Source organism: Apiospora kogelbergensis (assembly GCF_038363985.1).
Source record: "Apiospora kogelbergensis strain CBS 113332 chromosome Unknown utg000005l_segment0_segment0, whole genome shotgun sequence".
Lineage (NCBI taxonomy): Eukaryota > Fungi > Ascomycota > Sordariomycetes > Amphisphaeriales > Apiosporaceae > Apiospora > Apiospora kogelbergensis.
The window spans coordinates 2,550,066-2,571,545 of record NW_027117422.1 but is presented as its reverse complement, the minus strand read 5'-3'; the positions used below and the strand labels follow the sequence as shown (position 1 = coordinate 2,571,545).

The window sequence follows — 21,480 nt, the reverse complement described above, 5'->3', positions numbered from 1 at the left end:
CCGACTCCAATAGTCGTTTATAAATCCATACCGTCCCTCCGATTCATTCCAGACCTAGCCTGTTACACCCCAGACGATCTCAAGCCATCTATACCACTCCTCGATTCCTGTCTCTCTATTCCTGTCTCTCTATTATTGACTTTGTACATTGATACCCTCTCCGCCGTTGCTTTCCTCCTTCTTCTGACCTTTATATATACCTTATACTGCGGATACCAAGTCTGTTCCCCAGTCGTCGCCCATCGTACCGAAACTGTACCATACACATAATCCACGCTTAAGACGTAACCAAAACAACTGGAAACTCTGTGTGTTGGGAAAGGAAAGCTCCACAAGATTTTCACAGCAAACGCCGAACTGAATCCCGTTACTCGGCGTTCACTCGTCGACAGTTAACCACATTTTACTTGAGAGACCACATTCGTGGCAGCACACAAAGTGACAACATGGCCAACCAGCGGCGAGGACCGTGGTCTACCGAGGAGGACCAGACACTCATGGGGCTCGTACACACCCAAGGGGCGCTGAACTGGGTCAAGATTGCAGGGTTGCTGGACTCAAGGACGCCAAAGCAATGCCGAGAGCGATACCACCAGAACCTCAAGCCCTCGCTCAACCACGATCCCATCTCGCCGGAAGAGGGCCTGCTCATCGAGAAGCTGGTGGTGGAACTCGGCAAGCGGTGGGCTGAGATCGCGCGGCGACTACACAACCGCAGCGACAATGCCGTCAAGAATTGGTGGAACGGGAGCATGAACCGTCGCCGGCGGATGCACCGTCGCCGGGGTCCCGGATACGACGAGGCCATGGTGCACTCTGTACACTCTCCCTACCACCGCCCCGAGCCTCTCCAGCTCCCGGTCACCATACCTCAATACACCATCTACCCGTCAACTCTATCGATAACGGCGGGCGTGGCGTGTGTCGGACAACTGGCTTGCTGGGTGCCTTACTGGCCCTACGGACACGACTACGGGCAGGACTACGGGCAGGACTACGGGCAGGACTACGGGGGTTTTTCTTTCTTCCTCCCTTGTCGTCGTCTCCCTCGTGCGCGCCTACTACACGAAACGACGATCCGCTGGGCTGCGGCAAGGGCGTCAGATAGAGCAGGCAGAGTCAGATAGAGAGAGCCCATTCAGCGTCAGGAAATGCACGCATTCGTGGAGGGATCACGACAGTGGCGGTGACGAGCTGGTCACCTACAAACGCTAATAAGGATGTTACCGACGGACAGGGAGTTGATCGACTGTCAACGGGCAGATCATTGCAGGGGCGTGTGGTCAGTAAGCCAAGCAAGTGCCTGCCACCTTTCTTTTCTTTTTCTTGTCTTTTTTCCTGTCTTTTTTTTCTCTCTCTCTTCTCTTGTCGCGATGCAACACAACGGCCGTTGACATGGACTAGGGATCCCCGTTTCACCCCCCACACCCCCCTCCCCTTCACGTCTCACGCCTCTCTGCAGCCAATAGTTCCAAGTCACGATGCATATCCAATTTGCGCACAGAAAATCCCGACCATCGCCTGCAGCCCGCTGTTATTAAGATTTGGAATTGCATCGAGCGAGCGAGTGGGTTGTGGGCGATGATTCAAATCCTGAAGCAGTAGAACTGCGCTAGAACGGTGGAAGAAGGGGGTGGGAGAAAAAGAAGATCAAGGCAAAGAAGAAGACAACGACGACGACGACGACGGCGGCGACGACGACGACGACAACGACGACGAGTGTTGCGTTGCATACGTCGGTCGACCCAGCTCACTGGATTTGACAATCTGCCTGCCTTCCCGTTCATTCGGACATATCCTTTTGCTTTTCCTGGTTGCCGTGTAACACATTCGCGGCCCACGTTTCGTCCATCTCTCACCATCTCTCGCCATCTCTCGCCATCTCTCGCCATCTACCGCCATCTACCGCCATCTCTCGCACTGCGGTGAAACAAGCTCAAATATAATCGAGGCCGTACTGTGCTGTGCTGTGCTGTGCTTATGGCCATGGTATTGATTGGCCCACTCGCCACTGGTCGCATCGGAGTTTTTCCACGGGCACAACTCCGGCCGGGTGGGAAGCAAAGCACAGTATCCGTTTTCAGCCCTTGCATAAACATGAATGAATCTATGTATGGGTGAGTGAGCTGTAAGGAAACAAGTCACACGTACATACATACATACATACACAGCGACCGACCGGGGTTCCTATGTCCCCTTTGCGCACTCGCCGCCGCCACGCGCAGCCTTCTCGATTAACTATCAAATATCCGTTCGGTTCAACGGCCCAAACGATATTCTTAGATCACACCCATACATTCGCGTCGCACGGAAACGGGCACATAAAACATGGTCTGCAAGAATGCTAGCAGGCCGGCCCTTGCATTAGGCCCTTCGATAGTACGGGAATCCCGAGTACGATGGAGGTGAATTGTACGAGATGCGGTGTCAGTGTCAGCGTCAGTGTCAGCGTCAGCGTCAGCGTCAGCGTCAGTGTCAGTGTCAGTGTCAGCGTCAGTGCAATCGCGCGCTGCTGTCGTCGTAGTTAGAGTGGTCGAAGACGAGACAAGACAGGAGCGACAAGAGACAAGGTCTGGCTGTCAGTCCAAGGATGACACATTTGGCGCGGCGCACAGATTTGGATCTGCCAATCTCACCAAGTCGGCCAGAAGCCTCATGGCAGTGCTACCCAGGAATCGGCCTTTTTTTCTCGTTGGCTTAGTTAGCCCCAAAGCTGACCGTTGCAACGTTTTCGTGGGCTTGCCTTCCCATTTGCGCAATTGTGCTACCCAACTGCTTTCACCTGCTTCTAGCACCTGTTGCTGCATGCGGCGGCATTTCTTGCAGTTGGGCTACCAGCGAGTAGCAGGGCAGCCGTCTCTCTGGACTATCGACGGCGGGACTAGCAGATCCGGGGCTATGCCGTTCTCGGCCCAGGCCTCCCTCACCGTTCGTTGGTGATGATGATGCTGATGCAGAAAAGATTGGAAGGGGTTCATCCGTCTGTGTCCTCAATGCAGTCTAGTGCCGTCTTGCATCATTCCCTGTTTCGACTTTATTCCTCCTTCTGGTGCATCGACTGGGACTTGCAGGCAGAGATCGACAACGATGATGTTCGGCCGTTGCTTAGGCTACATTGGCTCTTTCTGCTTTGGGCATGTCGCTGTTTGGTCTGCCTGATCCGATGCGACTATCGAGATGACGATGTTCCCTTGGACCGGGGGGACACAGCTGGGAATGCCAGGTGTTTCTGCCGCAGTGGGGTGAATGGTGGCACAAGCAAAGACTAACAATTCATGCTGTGCTGGCTGTTTCACCCATTCTGGGCTTGGACCGGGATGGGCTGTCAGGTGACGCTGGAGTACTGCCAGCAGTCGGGCCAATAGTAATAGTCGTGAGGCCTGGATAGCGTACCCGTCTACTGCCCGTCCCCGTTTCTTCTGCCTGTACCAACCGGCTGGATGAGCTGCACAGGGTTGTTGAGGGAAAGGCCAAGAGCCGAGAGAGCCAAGAGGGGGTGCGGAAATGTCGATCAAAGAACGTTCATCCCACCTTAATTAAGGCATCGAACCCTGTGATGCCTGTCCAGGTTCAGGGTGGGATCCCGCAGGCCAATCCCAGCCGACCCTTGTTTGCTTCTTCCAGGTCGCCGACCACGGAAGCCAATCAGACGCCCCGTCGTCGCCTTCCTCGCTTTCCGTACCGGCCAGGTATCATGCACATGAGATTCTGAGTCCCTCAGCAAGTGCAACTACCTGCCCCCTTTTCCGGCCGTTTCGATCCATCTGGCAAAGCAGCCCAACGGTCCAGATTGTCAATCTCAGACATTCCGCACATCCATTGGGCAGGGACGGGCCCGCCTCGAGTATTGGTTATTATGTATGCAAGCAGCTTAAAACAATCAGCAGCACATCGTGACGAACCGGTGGATCAAGCCAGAGGAAAAGGACCAATGTTTCGACCCGGCATGAACCTCGAGAAATCAAGATATGTGCAGCTGTCCTGCGAGGGGATGGAATGTTTGCTATTCCGTACATCCCAGCGATCTGGTTCAGCTACGAACAGGGATGAAAGACTCGGTTATCGACCGATCTGGTGACACCCTCCCTTACTTACTTTTTTTCCCATTCATCTTTCTTTCGTTCGCTCTTGTCCTCACATGTGTAACCAACTCATTCAACGATACGAAGAGCCTGAGCCTTTTCACTGGGGGTACTGCGCACAAACACACACAGGTACGTACATTGGGTTACGCAAGACTGGCCTTGCATGTACGGCTGTCGGACAGATCGTATCGTTATCATCATCGAACAGCCCCAGCGCCACCACAGCCTAACCCCCCTCCCTCTCCACCGCCTACCCGCCCTGCCGTCCTTGCGCTGTGTACATTGTGGTCCGGAAAACGACGGCGAGGTCAGGTAGCCAGCAGCATCAGCAGCAGTACCCAATCGGTGATATAAGATGGTGCATATATATTACAGAATCGAGTATCACCACCGCCGAGCAAGGGAGGTAAACTGCCTCCCACCACACATAAACGCACACGACACGTACACGTATACACGCACGTGCGGTTCCAGAGGCGGGGGTGCACAACTATAAACACGCATCTCGCGCTGCAACGCGTGCATGCAGTATCCAGTGACACAGTGTCTAGCAAACGTCGTGTTTGCCTCGGATCGGGCGCCAGAAATGACGACGACAACAACAACAATCACGGCGATGAATCGAGGGGGTAAAAGGGGGGGGCAGCATATGTCGGAAGTGATATGCACACGTTCAAACGCACATCAGGTAGGTGGATGAATAATAGGGTCGAGACTTTGTTGGTCTTAGAACTTGCTTCGATATCACGATACCGAGACATTTCTACCCCCTCTTCTTCGCATGCCATTATTGAACCCAATCCTGCGCGACGTAGATATGGTTCAGACTTCCAACGCGACTCGTCTCACTGCCTATCGATTCAATGATGCTCATACTTGCTGCTTGCTGCCCGTTGTACCCTATGTTGGCGGAATGAAGTCGAGGCTAAGGCCAAGTTCGCGGGGAAAACGGTCCAGCGCCCTATCTGACGCGGCTATGTACTTGCTTGTGTTATTCTGCTATGCCACGGCGATGTTGGTGTACTGTAGTGTCATCGGTTCCCCATCCAGGCTGCTGTGTGCTTACTATCAACAAGAAAGGAAAGTGACTTGGCCGGACTTACTAAGATCAGTCGGAAACATGCGAACTTCCAAGATATTCGAGCTTCCTTCGCCATCTTAACCTGGTCTCTTCTAAGTTCGTGTGTGGATAACATGTCAGCTCTGCCCTGTACCAGCTTCAGCTACATCCACAACGGAGGAAGAGCTGGCTCCAAGTTCAGCCAAAGGCGACCCCCTAATGCTTGCTACCGTCGTGGTTCTTTAGCCCGCAAAGGCTGGTCCGTACGTCAGAGGGGTCCTCAAGTCAAGCCTCACGTCAGCCATGGTAAGGGAAACAAGAATCGTTAGTAGAAGCCATCGTTGTAGCTATCGGAAGCTACCATGCTGCGTACAAAGCCGTCTTCCCTCCCTCTTCAAGCCTAACCGTTTCTTTGGACACGCCCTTGGTGTCGACGTGTTATCACACCAGCCGTGCATCGAGTGGTGACAGCTTCTAGTGCATGTTGCGACACCTGCTCAAAAAGATTAACTAACGGGCACTTTCAAAGCTTATTCTTGCTATGCAGAAGAGCGTCGAGAACAGCTTCAACAGGCCACTCTTCCTTTTGAACATGTAATCTCTCGAACTGGGCGCTGCGCCATGCTCTTGGCATTCACGCGCCATCATGGTTGCTCTATCTGCTGCTGAGCAAGCGCATGCTCCATAGGCATGATTGCATTGCATTTGATGCCATTAGGCTCTCTCAGTGTGGCTCGACTGTCGGCTCTTGTCTCGCGCCACGGCTAGAGAGGCTGCGATCTGGGCACTCATTCGTCTTTGCGGCCCTGGCACTCGCTGTGGCCGGCTCGGAGACCCCTGGCTAAGATCCGAGTCGCCGGTCAACGATAGCGAGCCGATGCTCTGGCTACTGCGTGACGAATCGGCCCTAATTACCGTGTTGAAGCTCCCGGCAGAGCCGTGGCTGCGGTTCCCGGCAAACACGTCTTCGGCGGTCCGCGCTGGCGTTCTCGCGAGCACTTTAGGGCTGCGGCTCCAAGTCAACGGTCGGCCCTCAAGGTGCGGCCGTGACGGGCGTCGAGCATCTTCAACAGCCCCAGACGTGTTCTCCTTGGAACCAAGGCTCGTCGTGCGCCATGCCGAGACTGGACTGAGCCTAGAAGAGACTTGTGTAGGCGTGGCTTGAGACTGCCGAACATGCTCATACGCTCTCGTAGCGGTATCGGTCAACCCATCGTCATCGCTTCTCTTGGTGGAATCGGTCTCGCTCTGGTTCTTGCACGGCTGAAACGTATCTGCATCGACGGCACCGGTGGTAAAAGCATCATCCCCCTCCGCAAAAGAGAAGCGGCTTTCTCGCGCAACGTTACACATTCGATCGTTCTTCGTTTCTGGGGTGGAGCTGCCGTTGTAACGAGACATTGCCGTCCGAAAGCTATTCTCATAGTCGGCCCGTTGCGATGGATTAGACTCACCGCTTTCGTTGCCGTCGATCCTAGCACTGGTCTTTGCACTGGGCTTCTCATCCCGTGCCCCCTGAACCGCCTCTGTGGCTTCGGGAATAACTCCCCCGGTAGGCCCGGAGCTACCCGTAGGGCTTCCTGTACCTGGTTTTGACTGCTCTGGCGAGGTTGTGTGTAAGTATTTGGGGTCTGCGTTTCCTGGCTCGAGAGCCGCATATCCGGTTCGCATCCGTGGCTGACGTCTTGGAGCACCTGCTCTAGCTACATCCGAACGCCGGAATTTCTCGCTAATCTTCGCATCTGATTCGGTGTTGAGGATATCCGATACATATCCTGCCGATGGTCAGTGTTTTCCAATCATGTATCGATCGTAGCTGTGGCTGCTGCGGGCGCATTGAGTCAAGTACTCACTTGAGGATGTTTCGCCATCACTATGGCCTGTTGCCTCAACACTTTCACATTGATCCAAAACTCTCATGATCTCGGTTTCTGTTGACAAAGAGTGGCCATGCCAGAACGAGACAGCAGGCTGCGAGGCCGCGGCTCTTGCCTCCGCCTCGCGCGCTGCCGCCTCGCTGCGTCGTTTCTGAAGTCTAGATACGAAGTTCCTCGCATCTGGCTGGCTTCTGTCCAGGGTACTGTTGGTTCTCGCTAACGTGACCGTCTCGAGCCCATTCTTTTGCGCCAGGAGGAGCTCTAGTCGTCTGATTTCGGATTTGTACTGCCCCTCGCGGTTGCGGAACTCTTCTGCCAGCACAGTGAAGTCCTCAAACGCGGCCTCTCGCATGCGTTTAACCTCCTCCAGGGCGGCGTTCTTTGCTCGGAGGTCCTCTTGGCAGTTGCTGTAGCCTTCGATGAGGCGGAGAACGTACGAGTTCAGATGCACCGGCAGCTGTGCCAGATTCCCATTGGTCATGATGCTCACCTGAAGCGCCTCAACTATCTGGTCCAATGATGGGTTGTACCTAAGCGACACCCATGTCAGCGCCGGCAAGTCAGTACTTTTGATACGGATATGTAGATAGGCCTTACCACACTTTGTCTTGCTCTTTGATGGCCAAGTTAGGACTCGTGGGGTCCTGTGGCTCGGGTGACTGTGAAGCATGAGTGGCGAGACTGAGATAGCTTGACATGTGAGCGGGACAAGGTCTGCGTTGATCTTCTGCATCGTGGACACTGAACCGTTCTGATGAGACGGGTGACCGCGGCGTGACCGGCGTCCTTGCGCGCGGGACGAAACGAAGCCAATTGCCCAAATCTGCCATTTCGTCGTTTGGTACGGGCCACAATCTAGCCCTTCTTGCAAATCAGCTGGCCAGCAAGCATACGACGATCTTGCCGATTGTGGACTCGGATGGCAAGTCGTCAGGAAAACAAAGGTGATTGTTATCAAGAAGGTCGGTAGAATGTTGGCATCAACTTGGGCGAGTAGTCACTGCAAACATTTAGTCAAGTCAGTGAAACCAACCGAAGGTTACCCAACGCGCCTGCGTCTTGTCAAGTCTAGTTCAATCACTGAACTGTCAGTCATTTGGTGGTAAAAGTGGCATTCCACGGATGATCAGGCGCACTTGCAGTTGCATGTACACGATTAGGACACTCGAATAGCTGCGCTTCTGCTCGTTTTTTAGTGATGCTGCCACTTCTCACAGCATGGCGGTCGTTTATCCTGGGCTTGAACCATCACTTGATCTGTATCCCCAGAAGAATCAAAAGAAAATGGGTGATGTAGATGCCATTCTCGCTACGTACATCTGCATAATTAACCACGCCGTATACTGAGTATCTACGCAACGCGCGCTATACGTCCTCAAAGGCCAAGTCCTCATCCTCGCTATCGCCGTTATCTGCAGGCTCTTCGACCTTGACCTTCTTGGGTGGTCGCTCTTCAGAGGAAGCCGGAGTGTTGGCTGCACTGGTATCGCCACTGGATGTGGGCCGCTTCTGGCTGGAAGGAGCTGTGGTGGTGTTGCCAGCGGGAATATCCTCGAACTCTTCCTCGTCCTCGTCCTCGTCCTCTTCTTCATCATCTTCTTCTTCCGCGGCTTTCCGTGCGGCTTCCTCCTGATCCTTCTTAAGCTGCTTGAACAGGTCATCGAGCTCGGCATCCTCCTTCTCGTCGGCAGCACCGAGCTCGGGCTTCTTGTCCTCGTCCTCGTCCTTCTTGAATGAAGCCGACGAGTCCGCAGCATACGATGCTCCAGTGACGGTACTCGTAGTGTGCCACTCCGGCAGGGCATTTTGCTGTGCAATCTTCTCCTTCTTGGCTCTCTCCGCTTCCTTGGTGGCATCGTCTGGTCCATCCGAGGCTGTAATGTTGATGGCGATGCTGGTGGGTCCTGTGTTGGCCATACCCTTCACGGCCGTGGGCTTCAGGCTCGAGTCTACAGCAACCGAGGCCGCTACCTGGTTGGTGGCATCTCGTTCCACGGGGCGCCGCGATTCGTGCGCTTTGTCGAAGGTCATTTCTGGCACCACAACACTGTCCAGTTCAGGCAAAAGGTCCGTTATGAACTTCAGCTGGTTGTTGAGCCGAGTTGACTGCTCATGGCCGCCTGACTGTCGTTCCGGATCCTGCTGGAGCAGGCTGCCGCATGTATGGCACATAAAACCTTCCGGTCCCATTTTGTCCAAGACCTCCATGGCAGTCCAGTCAGCTCCGCAGTAGGAGCAGAAGTATTCCTTTTTCTCTGACGCCGGCACGGCGTTGCCCTGCACGGCCTTGTCCAGCGTGTAGACCCTCCATTTAATCGCGTCGATGGCCTTACGGTAGTCGATGTAGTAGTAAGTTCGGTTCGAGGGGCGCTGCTGGCCTTCCCGGAGCTCAGCTCTGACGTGGACTTCGATGAAGCGATCTTCGCGAAGCTTGCCGCAAATCTTGTGGAGGTCTTTCGTGTTCTGCGCCATTAGATAGGACAAATCATCGTCGCGGAGGGCCGAGTGCGTAATCAGGGCATCGATAATGACGATATGCCTAGCATCAAAATGCGCAGGGTCGTAGAAGGCGCGCGCGACGGACCGCACGAGCGTTTGGGCTTTGTCCATGGTAGTATTGTTGTTGTGGTTGTGGTTTGTATGGGGCAGTCAGTTCGCAATTTGCGATGGACTCAAGTGTTATCTTTTCGGACCAACCGATCAGATGGTCACAACGCTCACAAAGGAATAATCGAAGTTGGTCAGTCGGAGAATGCGGTCAGGTAGATCCATACAATGCGACATGTTGGATATGCTGTAATGACCGGTTGCCAAATTTTCAGATATTACATTAACGTGCAATAGATCGCATATCAACGCCTGGAAGACATCGAAATGGTATAAAATATGAATCTTTTATCTGTAAGGTTGATTGTGCTCGAATCGATCAAAGACCAACTTAGATGTCGCATTCCTAGACGCCAGTCTGAATTGCGCTCTGAGCTGCTATGGTTGGAAGTTTCCCGGGTCTTTTAAAATTCCGCCACCGGCGTTCTTTTGTTGTCTTAGGTAATCTATAGCAGGTGCGGAAGCCATGCCGTCATGCCGTCATGCTCAGATATCGCCGGCACCTCCTTCTATGTACTTACACTCCTAACCAAACAAAAAGGTGCGTACTTGTTTAAGCCGCCCATCGAGGCAGTCTGCGATACAGCAGCAGGCGGCCTGTGAAGTCAAATAAAGTGGGCTATACACGTTAACCTACCCTGCTCGTGACCCGTAAATCTCTCAACATCGCGTCGTGGAACATAAATTCATTCATCTATCAACTTGCGACAAGTCCTGTTTTTGAAGATCCGGAGAGGAAGGACGGATCTAGAGGAAATTTGGCAAAGTGCAGCAACTTCCAGGTGGCAATAATCGGGTACCGCCCTCCTGCCGTTGTCTCCACCCGGTCGTGGCGCATCGCCGTGCATGGCTGTCTCCGGGCTTCTCCGGTATGCAATCTACTTGACGCGCATCAAGCCGGCTCTGCTCTCGGCCCGGAGTCCAAGATGTCCGAACTGGATTTCCCCCAATCTACCTGCTGCCGACCCATATCGACCCAGACCAGTTGCCCGAACTGCAGAGTCAGATACCCTCGTTGACCTACGACATTGGTGAAGCAGAGGTGGTCCTGGGCAAGATATCAAAAAAAGCAGAGAGCTCTCTTCGAACTGAGACGGCTGAAAATCGCAACAGAAGAGGTCCATGGCGAAGGGTCGAGTCATCCACCCCCGGCCAAACGCCGCAGACTTTCCTCCAATGACGCCCTGCCCGTGGATGTCTCGAGCACAGCCTCTGACGGAGATGATGATCAACCAAAGAAAGGGGTAGTGCAAGTCGTGAAACTATCGTGGTTCACCGATTCGGTCTCTCGTGGGGAGATTTTGCCTTTAGATGATTACCTGGTATACCGCGGCCACAGGCTGTCGGATCAGCACACCAAAGCAATACCTCCACATTCCGCAGACATCCCGAGGAGCGCCAAGGAGGATCCGAGGGAACCTCCGACGGCGAAAAGGGATACGTTACCGCGTGGGCATAGCTTGGATCCTCATCATACTATGACAGCGGCGCCTCTGAAGCGACCGGCACTGATCCAGGAGACAACCTCGGAGCATGAGATAAAGAAGCATCTACCACCAATTCCAAACTTCTTACACACAAGATATTCCTGCCAGAGGCCGACACTGTCTGACCCCCCTAATAGCGCCTTTCTGGAGCAACTGAAGGAGATCAGGACCACCAGAGCTTTGTTGGGTGATAATGTCGGCGTACGAGCTTACTCGACATGCATCGCTGCTGTGGCGGCATATCCCTATCTGTTGTCTCATCGAGGAGGTATAGCAACCTAATCCAACGCTTCGGGAAGTATGTTGCACTGACATATCGCCCATTTAGAGGTCGACCACCTGCCAGGTTGTGGTGCAAAGATAACGAGCCTCTTCCAAGAGTGGAAGACCAATGGCTGCGTCGAGGAAGTCGAAAAGGCGAAGTTGGATGCTCAGCTCAGCGTGCTGAGATTGTTCTACGAAATCTGGGGTGTCGGCGAGACCACGGCCCAGGAATTCTACAAAAGGGGCTGGCGAGATCTGGACGATATTGTGGAATATGGCTGGGATCAACTCAGCCGAGTCCAGCAGATTGGGGTCAAATACTATGACGAGTTTCTGCTCAGGATCCCTCGCGCCGAAGTGAAGTCCATCGCAGACGTCATCTTAGAGCATGCCAGCAGGATACGCACTGGCTACGAGATGGTGATAGTTGGAGGATACAGAAGAGGAAAGTCTCAAAGCGGCGACGTGGATGTTGTCGTCAGCCACAGAGACCCAGCAGCTACTCTGTTCTTTATCGACAAGCTCGCCGACGCCCTGGCGCATTCTGGACACATCACTCATATTCTCGCGATCAGCACGAGAAATTCCGAACGAGGACAGGCGCCGCTCCCATGGAAAGGTGAGGGGCGACAGCCAGGTTCCGGCTTCGACACGCTCGACAAGGCGCTGGTGGTGTGGCAAGATCCGGAGTGGGATAAGTCGGCGGCTGCAAGGAATCCCAACCCGCACCGGCGGGTGGACATTATCATAGCTCCGTGGAAGACGGTCGGCTGTGCTGTTGTGGGTTGGACGAGCGCCACAACCTTCCAGAGAGACCTCCGACGGTATTGCAAAACGGAGAAACGGCTGAAGTTCGACTCGAGCGGCGTGCGGAGCCGCACTGACGGCTCCTGGGTGGATCTGGAGACCGGGCCCGATGGCGCACCAGCTCCGGACATGCTCACGGCAGAGCAGAGAGTGTTCAAAGGGCTTGGCCTAGAGTGGCGACCGCCCGAGGAAAGGAACACGGGGTAAAGCAGCATAGTCTAGGTAGAAGAGACAAACGTCAAGACCAAGCTCACGAGCACTACGTGTGGTGCGGCCCATGCTGCCGGCGGAAATGAGAGTCAAGCCTCGACCGAGTGCCGGTAACACGTGTTTACATGTCGGCGATTGATTTGTGATTTCAAATCTACGTACGCGTTGCTTGGTAATCAAGGCCACTTTCCACAAGATGCGCCTCGACCGGCGATAGTTTTGGGTTTCTCGGAGACTAGCAGGTCGGCTTCGGGGTACGTATTAGGCCGCAATGAGAGACTATGCTCACTCTGGCCCCTCCATTTGTTCCGTGTCACCTATTCGAGCGGGATCGAGCCTCCACTGCTACAGCACCGCGCCTCACGCAGCTGGCAGCCTCTAGTTTCAAAACAGCAACCGGCGGATGCCAGGGTCGTAGCAGGAATGCATATGCGCGGCTGAATGGGGGAAACGGTGGTGGACATGCATATATGTAGTCTTGGTCCCATTCTTCTCTGACCTGCCCACCGTCATACTAGTTTTTCCTATACTTCCTGAACAACCAGCCAGTTCTTCTATCGTCTATTACATTACAATACACAAGATGCCTATCGTCATGCAGGTCCCCAACGAATACGGGTAAGTTTTCTTCGTACTCTCTTTCTCTGCGTCCAGCACCCCAATTGCCAATGGTGTCGTTTTCCCTGGCCCGTGATTCATGCAGGTACCCGCCGCGAAACGGTCGCCACCCCAAAAGCTCCTGCGCACACCACACCACTCCCATACCCAAACCCGCCGTGGACTGACCCCGAAACTTACAACACAGCTACGTCCTCCTCGTTGCCTCGGGCTCCTTCCTCGTCAATGTCCTGCACTTCTTCCTGAGCGCCAATGCGCGGAGGGCGAGCGGCCTCAAGTACCCGATCCCGTACGCGACCGAGGAGCAGGCGGCCAAGGACCCCAAGGCCTACACCTTCAACTGCGCGCAGCGCGCGCATGGCAACTTCGTCGAGAGCCAGACCCCCTTTCTCGGCACCCTGCTCATCTCGGGCTTGCACTGGCCGAACGCCGCCGCGGCCTTGGGCGCCACCTGGGTAGCCGCCCGCGCCGCCTACGCCTACGGCTACGCCACCCGCGGGCCCCAGGGACGCCTCGCCGGCTTCTATACCTCGAGTATCGCCGACCTTGCGCTCAAGGGCATGGCTCTCTGGGCTAGCGCGCAGTTCGCCATGGGCGCCTCGGCATAAGCTTAAAGAAAACAGAGCTGGACGATTCGCCTCGCAATAGCTAGAATACCCTGTGTGTAGCAACAATATACAAACATGAATTCAAAAAGAAGCGACGCAGATAACCTGAAGGCGCCTCAATGAACTAGGCATGACACGACGCTCCTGTCTCGCAAGGTAGGCAGAGAGGGCTGAGAAGCCTGGCATGAGCAATGCACAAAATTCGCTACTTATTAACGTACATACAAGCCAAGAACCCCAACTCCGTTCGCCGTCGAGCAATGAACATCGCAATAATAAGACCTACCCTCACCTGGCCTGCCAGTCCGTCCAACCGACTGTTCGGAAACCTGCCTCGCGCTCGTAATCTCGTGCGGCCAGACAGATAACCCGCCATAGCACCTATCGCACCAACGATAGTCTTCCACGATGCTGGTAGATCTAAGCGTGATCCGGTTGTTCTATTGTTCGAGAACCAGTATCAAAGACAGCACCATTATCCCAGTGCTATCCTAATACTTGTTGATTATCGACAGTCTGCATCCATTCGTGTCCGTTGTTCCCGAGTAGATAGTCCCCAAAGTATTTCAGCGCCTGGAACATCTCCTGGCCGGTAGGGACGATATGGCTGGGTGGGAGAAGAAAGCCATACGTCCCCGTGTCCCTCAACTTGATCTGGTAGCTGTACTTGGCCTTGATATCGTGGAAAAAGTAATCCAGTGCTGAGCCTCCCGCCTGCTCGACTCGACGACTCGAAGCCCCCTCCTCGCCGTACGTGGAGCCGAATCCAATTGCCACCTCACCCTGGCACGCGGAGTCAACAGTGTAGACGTCACCACTAGATAACCGCATGTACTTTGCTATGTTCATGGCGACCTCCATCATGTTCTCCAGGTTAGGTACTCTGGCGGAGCAAGAGTATGAATAGGGCCAGAGAATCTGTTGCGAATAGGAGTGTAGATCCAGGTAAGCAACGAAGTTGACGTTGTTGTTCCGCATTTCGTTCTTTGCCCACTGTGCCAGCTGTGCGGCTTCAACCGCATGAAAGGGGCCTTCGCCCCCGTATGTCAGAGAGCAAGGCTCGGTCTGGCTTTCGGCAGGGCCCCACTGGTACCCAAAGGCGTGGTCCAAATCAACCCCAGGGCAGTAAGGCATTGTTGTGTTTTGCCTCGTTTTGCGCCAGAGGCGATCGCCAGTCCAAGTATACTCGTAACCGTCCGGGTTCACGACGGGTACGAAAACAATGTCATACGTGTCGAGAATCCTGTCGACAAGTTCGTCCTGGCCATATGAAGTTACGAAGGACCAGGCGAGATAATTGACAGTACTAATGGAGATCCATTCCCTTGCATGTAGCCCTCCGGTGATGAGAATGGTTTTTCGACTGCCCGAACCGGCATTGCTTCCCGCAGGACCAAGCCCGACGCGTAGGGCTGGTATGTCTCGCCCTTCAGATGTCTTTCCTATACTGATCTTCTCAACTAGATCTCCCTGAAACATCGAGGACAGTAGCTCGAGCCACGTACTGATGGTTTCAAAGGGCTGGTAATTTCTGAAAAAGAGGCCCTCGGGCTGATGGCTCCTAGACTTTTGCGGCATCGTCGCTTCTCTTGAAGGCGGGTATGTAGCAGAAATAGCACTTGCTAGGTCATCGATCAAGACCATGTATGTAGATTGTAACGACTCTGGTAGAGTGCTCAGAAAGGGGCTAATGCCATCTTTTGGGAGTCTCATGTCAGTAAAGCCGGGGCCGGAATCCCATATATCCATATTCATTCCTTTTGTGGCTCGGCGCAGGGCTGCTTGATCGTCGGGAGTGATGGAGAGAAAGCGCAGCACGACATCATTTTTGTACATATCAGGGCGATTTAGCCCATGGTTATCCCGCCAAGTATCTCGATCCTCGAGAATAGCCGCAATGGCCGATTCTCGCACCCATGGTGATGGTGCCCCTGGTATAGGCGTGTCCTGTGGGTATGACAGAGAAGTGGCGATGAGCAAAGATATGACCGAAAAGGTGTCGAGGAAATACAACCGCATTTTCACTCGGAATGTCGGGGTGGCTGACAGGATACGCAGTAGCTAGTGACGACAAGGCGCCTCGAAGGGCTGACGGGTTGTAGCTAGCCTGTCTAATGGCCTTGCAAAAGGCCTAGGGAATAAAATGAGTACAGCTGGAATTGAATAGGTGCATGCATGGAAGAGTCGGAGTTGGAGTCATCAAGTCATCAATTGAAGGGGTTCGGATTGGGATGTATTGGGGGAGAATGCGGTGGCCTGCAGCTGAGAAAATCTTCCCACAACCAGATGCAGCCATCGACGTCGTCCAGACAGGACCAATGCGGGCAATAAATGGAAGAAGATGTCTTCCGTCTTCCTTGCCTCCTGGGATCTACTAGGCCTACTTGGGGCCAAGTGGGAAAGTGTTGCATCCACGTTTGTGGCCCGTCTCGTCTGCTAGACTGGGCAGGCGGGAAGGCGGGGTAAATCACCTGCACCTGTCATGTCACTAAAAGTCGGGCGATTACTTGGGCAAGTTGAACAAGACAACCTTATTTATCCAGTGTTGCAGGCATGCCACAGAAGATATGCCAGGACATGAGCAACCGGGGCATGCAAATGGTATTGGGGTTGATATATGTCAAGAAACGGTAAAGCCGTATGCCTTAGTAGTACGGGCGACACCGACTAACCCGCCTGGGATGATTCATCGCCAAAGATAGACCGAATCGCATCATAGGTTTGTACTTCACTGTGTTACTCATTCTGTTACGCGAACTGTCGACTCCGCCAAGAACAGAGGGACTGCCATCAAACCTGACCGTCACAACGAGGACACCGATCCAGATGCTTTTTGTAACCTCAAACAGCAGCTGGTGAAGATTAAGCTGAATACTTGGCTGGACGGCTAACTCAAGTGACACAACCAGGCCTCTCATCAAGATGTGGCCGTGGCTGACTGGCTGATAGGCTCGTAAGTCATTGTTGCTCGGCACAATGGCCACTTTGTCCAAAGCAGACACGCCCGCAGGGGTCCCTGAGCATTCGAAGTCAAGCTGCAAGCTCGACTTGGTCGGCCACGTTGCTGTCGTCACTGGCGCTTCCCGCGGGATTGGTCGAGCGATTGCCTTGAATCTTGCTCTGCGAGGCTGTTCCATCCTTGGGACATGTGCGAACGAAGCTAGCCTCAAGTTGATATCATCAGTGCTCGACAGCGAGGTCAGCCAATCTTACAAGCACACTGCGCACTCCAGACCGGCCGAGCTCCAGATCAAGGGTTTGATTGCCGACATCTTCTCCCTGGAGTGCCCGGCGTTGATAGCCAACCAGCTGGCGGAGTCCTTCAATGGCCGGGTTGATATCTTCGTCAATAACGCGTGCGACCCAATGCCTGTAAGTAGACTTTGGGAAAAAAGAGCTATGCCGGCCATCTCACTGAACCGACCTTCGTCTCCAGGGGACCATCGGCGAAATGGACACCCAGGAGGTTCAACACAGTCTTCTCGGAAACATACAAACACCCGTCATGATTGTGGACGAGTTGGTTAGACGGCGTTTCTTTCAGCCCAGCAGCCGTATCATTTACATCTCATCGATCCGCTCGAAACAGCCATGGAGTAAACAGGTTAGTTCATCCATAGAACCCACTTCGTTTCGGGAGCCGTCGCAGTGAGGCCCGTTCCCGTATGCTGGTCGAGGATACGATATGGGCTAATTGCTCGAGGAAGCTTATGTACGCGGCGGGGAAGTCGGCGGGAGAGTCATTGTGCCGCACTTGGGCTCAAGCTTTTGGCGGCAAAGAAGAAAAGGTAGGTGGTCAGCCTCAACGATGGTATCCTTTGAGACCTTTATGTCCCTTCTCATCGGTATAAACAGTTTCAGTTCATGAGAGGCACAACCGCAAATGCTGTGCTCGTGGGCCTCACACAGACAGAGGCCGTCATGAACTGTGGCCCCGAAATGGTGGCTGAGTTCCAGAAGGAGATGTTTCCGAGCCAGTCCATCCCACGGTTTGGCCAGCCAGAAGATGTGGCCAGTGTGGTTGGCCTCATCTGCAGCGCCGAAGCCAAGTGGATCACCGGCAGTGTGATTAGCGCCAGCGGTGGTGGTATCAAAATCGGATGAATCGACGTGACAAATCAATGGAGCGGTGCCGGAAAGGCACATCGGGCGAGGGTCAAGGTGGCTAATGTGCGGATACGCCGCGGCATCGGATGCCAAGTTGTGCCACCAAAACAAGGACTGAAGCGAGCTGAGTCGCGAGTTGCACGAATCACCCAGCAAGATAGCCCCAAAAAGAAATATCGGTTCATCAAACCAGATTGCTTACCCTGGACATCGATGCTGGGTTTGCAGACCGACGCGTAATGCACCCGGAGCTCGGGAGCGTGACTTGTATACTCCGTAGACATGGGACTTGTTTGCCTCTCGCAGAATTATAGTACCCAATAGCTCGGCCTCTTGTTAAGCAAAGATCCAAGGTGTATACATATGTACAGGAAGGCTCCCAGCTTTCGGAATATAAATGTAGATGCATCACGTATGTAGCTGCATAGAGCGGTATTGAATAGGGGGCTTACAAGGCGCACCCGGCTCATATTAGATGGTCGATTGTTATTAGGAGAAGGGTCGAATGAATGGGTCCTGAAGAAACAAGTATCCATCCATTGCCTCCGAATGCAAACGCAGTGTGGAGTTTGATGGTGATTTGGACATGGGGACCGGGAAATAGATCAATGTAATCAATAATATTACGCGTATACTGGCCGTGGTAGAAACAAAAAGGAGCCGCAAACCAACCCGCTGGATCCGATGCCTGTCCGTCAGTCCCATCCGCAGCAGCGGGATCAAGAAGAAATTCCCGCCCTCGATTTGCATTGAATTGAATCGATGAGACACGAGACCTCGGGCATAGCGATGCAGAACCCAAGCACGGCAACCAACCACAATCCCCATGGCCATTCTTCCATTGTCGCCGCCAATGGTAAAAGAAAGGTTGGCAATTAGATTAATGCAGCCTCCAGCCTTGGATTAAAACGGGAAGGTATCGCTAAGATGGCACGTGTCTGTAGGCATTTGGGAGGGCACTAATCGAGATGAGGAGCTAAGCTGGGTGCTAAGCTGGGTACCTGGCCTAGCCCCCTATCCCTTGTACCTGCCGGCCCTGTTCTGCACCATACCACTACAACGAAAAGGTACCTGCTAGGGGGTGACGAGGTGTGGTGTAGGATCAACTAGTTGCTCCTGGACAACTGGCCGGGCTGGGCTGGGCTGGGCTGATGTGAGCGAGGAGAGAGAGAGGAGGGAGAGTGTGCGTGAGTGTGTGCAGATGCCCATCCATCCACCTCTCCAGACTGATGTGGACTTTGTCGACCTTTTGATATGACATGTATGGATCATAGTCGGTGCTGCTGTGCGTGCGGGCAAAGGAATGGTGGAATGAGTTTCCCACCCCGAAGAGTTCGTGTTTTTGTAATCAACCACTGCCAGCTGCTACCTATCATTTCCATCATCCATCAATAAACTGCAAGGCAGGCACTGTTCATCAGATCCAATTCCAGCCACTGCTAGAGCGGTACCTGACCTGCTAGGTTCAATACATGCTACTGTAAAACTAGGTAAGCTCGTCAACCTAGACAGGGCCAGTGTCTGCTACAACGCGACAGCAAAACCTTACTACAACTACTACATACATACCACCAACCATCCCACATCGCCCTTCCGGCAGTCCTCCCAAATCCTGTCAGGTTATCCGACTGCAACGCCCGCGTATTCTGTATTCGGACCCCCGGCACTGAGTCTGAGGCGAGCCATTGTGGGCAAAGACAATGGGCTTCCCTGATTATTTCAGGAACCTGACGTAACCGCCTATCGGCCATAACAGCTCTCCCCCAGCTTTAGACGTTTCCAATTTGCTTGCCGTTGTCGTTGTCGCCGCTTCCGCTGCCGCTGCCGCCCGCCGCCCGCCGCCCGCCGCCCCCTCGTCCGTCGCTCGCCGTACGCTCGTTACTTTGTTCAATATCAGCTGTCCATGTCGAGAGCCTGCACCTTGGGTACCTCATCCGCCGAGCCTCACCATGCCGTTCCTTCGGCGCCGCGGCGTCATGGCCAGCGAAACGGACATGCGACGACACACCATTATCGACCCAAGTTCCAGTTCTGGCTCTGGCTCGGGCGCTGCTACCCTTCCGTCTAGGCAACCCGCTGCCCCGCGCAAGTCTCTTGCCGAATCGCTTCTCCGGCCTGGATCTTCCAGAGTCAATGCTCGGCCGTCGCTGGAAGGAACAAGTGAAGACCGCGACAGGTTAGGCAATGGCGAAGGCTCTTCGACCGAAACAAACGCATTGTCCTCGACTTTATCGACCTCAACAGGCCGACCCAGCGTGGATGACCCCTTTAGCCGACCGGAATCACCTCCTATTCAAGAAGAAACACCCAAACATCGTCGCTTCTCGATGCTGAGGTTCCGCAATGCTTCTGATTCTCAGTTGTCGGCGCGGATTAAGCAGCAGCAACAGCAGCAACAGGCTGAGAAGCCACCCCCTATGCCGCGACGTAGGTCACTCTTTCTTGTTCTCGAGTCCCAGTCCCCTGCCACGCGGACTTGCTCATTTCCTGAAACATGTTCTCAGTTGGAAGTGCTCTTCAGCTGTCGCCGATTGAGATTGCTTGCTGACACGCTACATCTGCATTAGCGCCCGCTATTATCACGACAGCGCCGACGGTCGTTGATCCCAATTCATCCCAGAAGAAGCCCCGCCTCAAGATACCGATGCGAATACGACGCTCGGGTGAGATTCCTCGGACATCACAACCGGATTTGAAGCCGAAGGAGGCGTCTTCGAAAAAGGACAGGAGGAAAAGTACTGCTGGAGGTAGTGACTTAGGCCCATTAAACGAGGATGCGCCTGGGAAACAATCCGTGACTTTCCAAGAGCCACAGCAAAGGCCGCCGTCATCTCGGACCGCATCGCAAACCGAGCCGCCTGCTTACGGCGATGAACATGGTTCGACATTGCCTTTGCCCGTCAATCGACTCTCAGAATCGGAGAGATCAGAAGGCAGTGCCAGTGACCATGGCGTTTATGGAACTACGACGACTACAACAACTCAGACGACTTCAACTACCACGTTCTTCCGTCTCCCGCGTCGCAAGCAGAAGCAACCCGAATCCCTGTTTCCTCTTGCTCACTTACCGCAAAAAGGTAAGACTCCAGCTTTGCAACCAACGGCTTCTAGCTCTTCTTTAGCTCCGCGTGATTCTACCGGGGCTGATCCTCCTCGGCCATCAACCGGAGGTCGGAGTAGGACAACTACACCCGTTGCTTCTCCCTCGCAAAGCACCACATTCTTGGCAAAGCAGTCAGCATCCCCTGCGACGGCGCTGTTTCGGCCAGGCTCTCGCAATTCTGGACAATCGTCCCCTACGCGTACACATCTTACCCTCCGGGGCCGGTCGTCCACCATGAGTTCACTGGGGAGGGCATCAGTGGAGGATCGCCAATTCGCTGGTACAGCCCGTACGTCGTCTTCCACAGGCCGCAAAAGCTTTGGAGACTTGTTGGGACTCAGTCGGCTGCGGCAAAATGACAACACTCGTCACGGTGCTCTGACTCCTGCGACGCCTGGATCCAGCGCTTCCAAGAACAATTCGCTTCAGCTCACGAGAGAAAAGGAGAGTGTGGCTTTACCCGAACGCCGCGAGGATGACACGCCCGCTAAATACTTGAATCGTCTAGAAGAGGTTCTCAGTCGCGGGGTCATTGCAAGTGCCTTGTCCAAAGGAACTGATCCCTTCATGGCCGCGGTACTGCGGAGCTATATGCGCACCTTCGGCTTTTTGAAGAGCCAATGGATATAGCGATACGAAAACTCCTG

At 54.0% G+C, this 21,480-nt stretch overlaps 8 protein-coding genes across 8 annotated transcripts; 5 read left to right on the top strand and 3 right to left on the bottom strand.

Moving 5' to 3' along the window:
• Positions 1 to 446: 446 nt before the first annotated feature.
• Positions 447 to 1,127, top strand: PG998_007433 (uncharacterized protein; the record flags this gene model as incomplete). Its single annotated transcript, XM_066874249.1, has 1 exon — positions 447 to 1,127. One exon carries the CDS (start codon positions 447 to 449, stop codon positions 1,125 to 1,127), a length of 681 nt encoding a protein of 226 aa, XP_066730194.1.
• Positions 1,128 to 5,859: 4,732 nt separating this feature from the next.
• PG998_007432 (uncharacterized protein) lies at positions 5,860 to 7,852 on the bottom strand (the record flags this gene model as incomplete). Its single annotated transcript, XM_066874248.1, has 3 exons — positions 5,860 to 6,920; positions 6,999 to 7,552; positions 7,620 to 7,852. 3 exons carry the CDS (start codon positions 7,850 to 7,852, stop codon positions 5,860 to 5,862), a joined length of 1,848 nt encoding a protein of 615 aa, XP_066730193.1.
• Positions 7,853 to 8,387: 535 nt separating this feature from the next.
• Positions 8,388 to 9,632, bottom strand: PG998_007431 (uncharacterized protein; the record flags this gene model as incomplete). The annotated part of the gene is made up of 1 exon (XM_066874247.1): positions 8,388 to 9,632. One exon carries the CDS (start codon positions 9,630 to 9,632, stop codon positions 8,388 to 8,390), a length of 1,245 nt encoding a protein of 414 aa, XP_066730192.1.
• A 1,475-nt stretch (positions 9,633 to 11,107) lies between these two features.
• Positions 11,108 to 12,394, top strand: PG998_007430 (uncharacterized protein; the record flags this gene model as incomplete). Its single annotated transcript, XM_066874246.1, has 2 exons — positions 11,108 to 11,384; positions 11,445 to 12,394. 2 exons carry the CDS (start codon positions 11,108 to 11,110, stop codon positions 12,392 to 12,394), a joined length of 1,227 nt encoding a protein of 408 aa, XP_066730191.1.
• Positions 12,395 to 12,992: 598 nt separating this feature from the next.
• PG998_007429 (uncharacterized protein) lies at positions 12,993 to 13,623 on the top strand (the record flags this gene model as incomplete). The annotated part of the gene is made up of 2 exons (XM_066874245.1): positions 12,993 to 13,015; positions 13,203 to 13,623. 2 exons carry the CDS (start codon positions 12,993 to 12,995, stop codon positions 13,621 to 13,623), a joined length of 444 nt encoding a protein of 147 aa, XP_066730190.1.
• A 486-nt stretch (positions 13,624 to 14,109) lies between these two features.
• On the bottom strand, positions 14,110 to 15,642 carry PG998_007428 (metallocarboxypeptidase ecm14; the record flags this gene model as incomplete). The annotated part of the gene is made up of 1 exon (XM_066874244.1): positions 14,110 to 15,642. One exon carries the CDS (start codon positions 15,640 to 15,642, stop codon positions 14,110 to 14,112), a length of 1,533 nt encoding a protein of 510 aa, XP_066730189.1.
• Positions 15,643 to 16,599: 957 nt separating this feature from the next.
• Positions 16,600 to 17,727, top strand: PG998_007427 (3-oxoacyl-reductase; the record flags this gene model as incomplete). Its single annotated transcript, XM_066874243.1, has 4 exons — positions 16,600 to 16,995; positions 17,060 to 17,227; positions 17,331 to 17,411; positions 17,479 to 17,727. 4 exons carry the CDS (start codon positions 16,600 to 16,602, stop codon positions 17,725 to 17,727), a joined length of 894 nt encoding a protein of 297 aa, XP_066730188.1.
• Positions 17,728 to 19,679: 1,952 nt separating this feature from the next.
• PG998_007426 (uncharacterized protein) lies at positions 19,680 to 21,463 on the top strand (the record flags this gene model as incomplete). The annotated part of the gene is made up of 2 exons (XM_066874242.1): positions 19,680 to 20,157; positions 20,298 to 21,463. 2 exons carry the CDS (start codon positions 19,680 to 19,682, stop codon positions 21,461 to 21,463), a joined length of 1,644 nt encoding a protein of 547 aa, XP_066730187.1.
• Between the last annotated feature and the right edge of the window lie 17 nt (positions 21,464 to 21,480).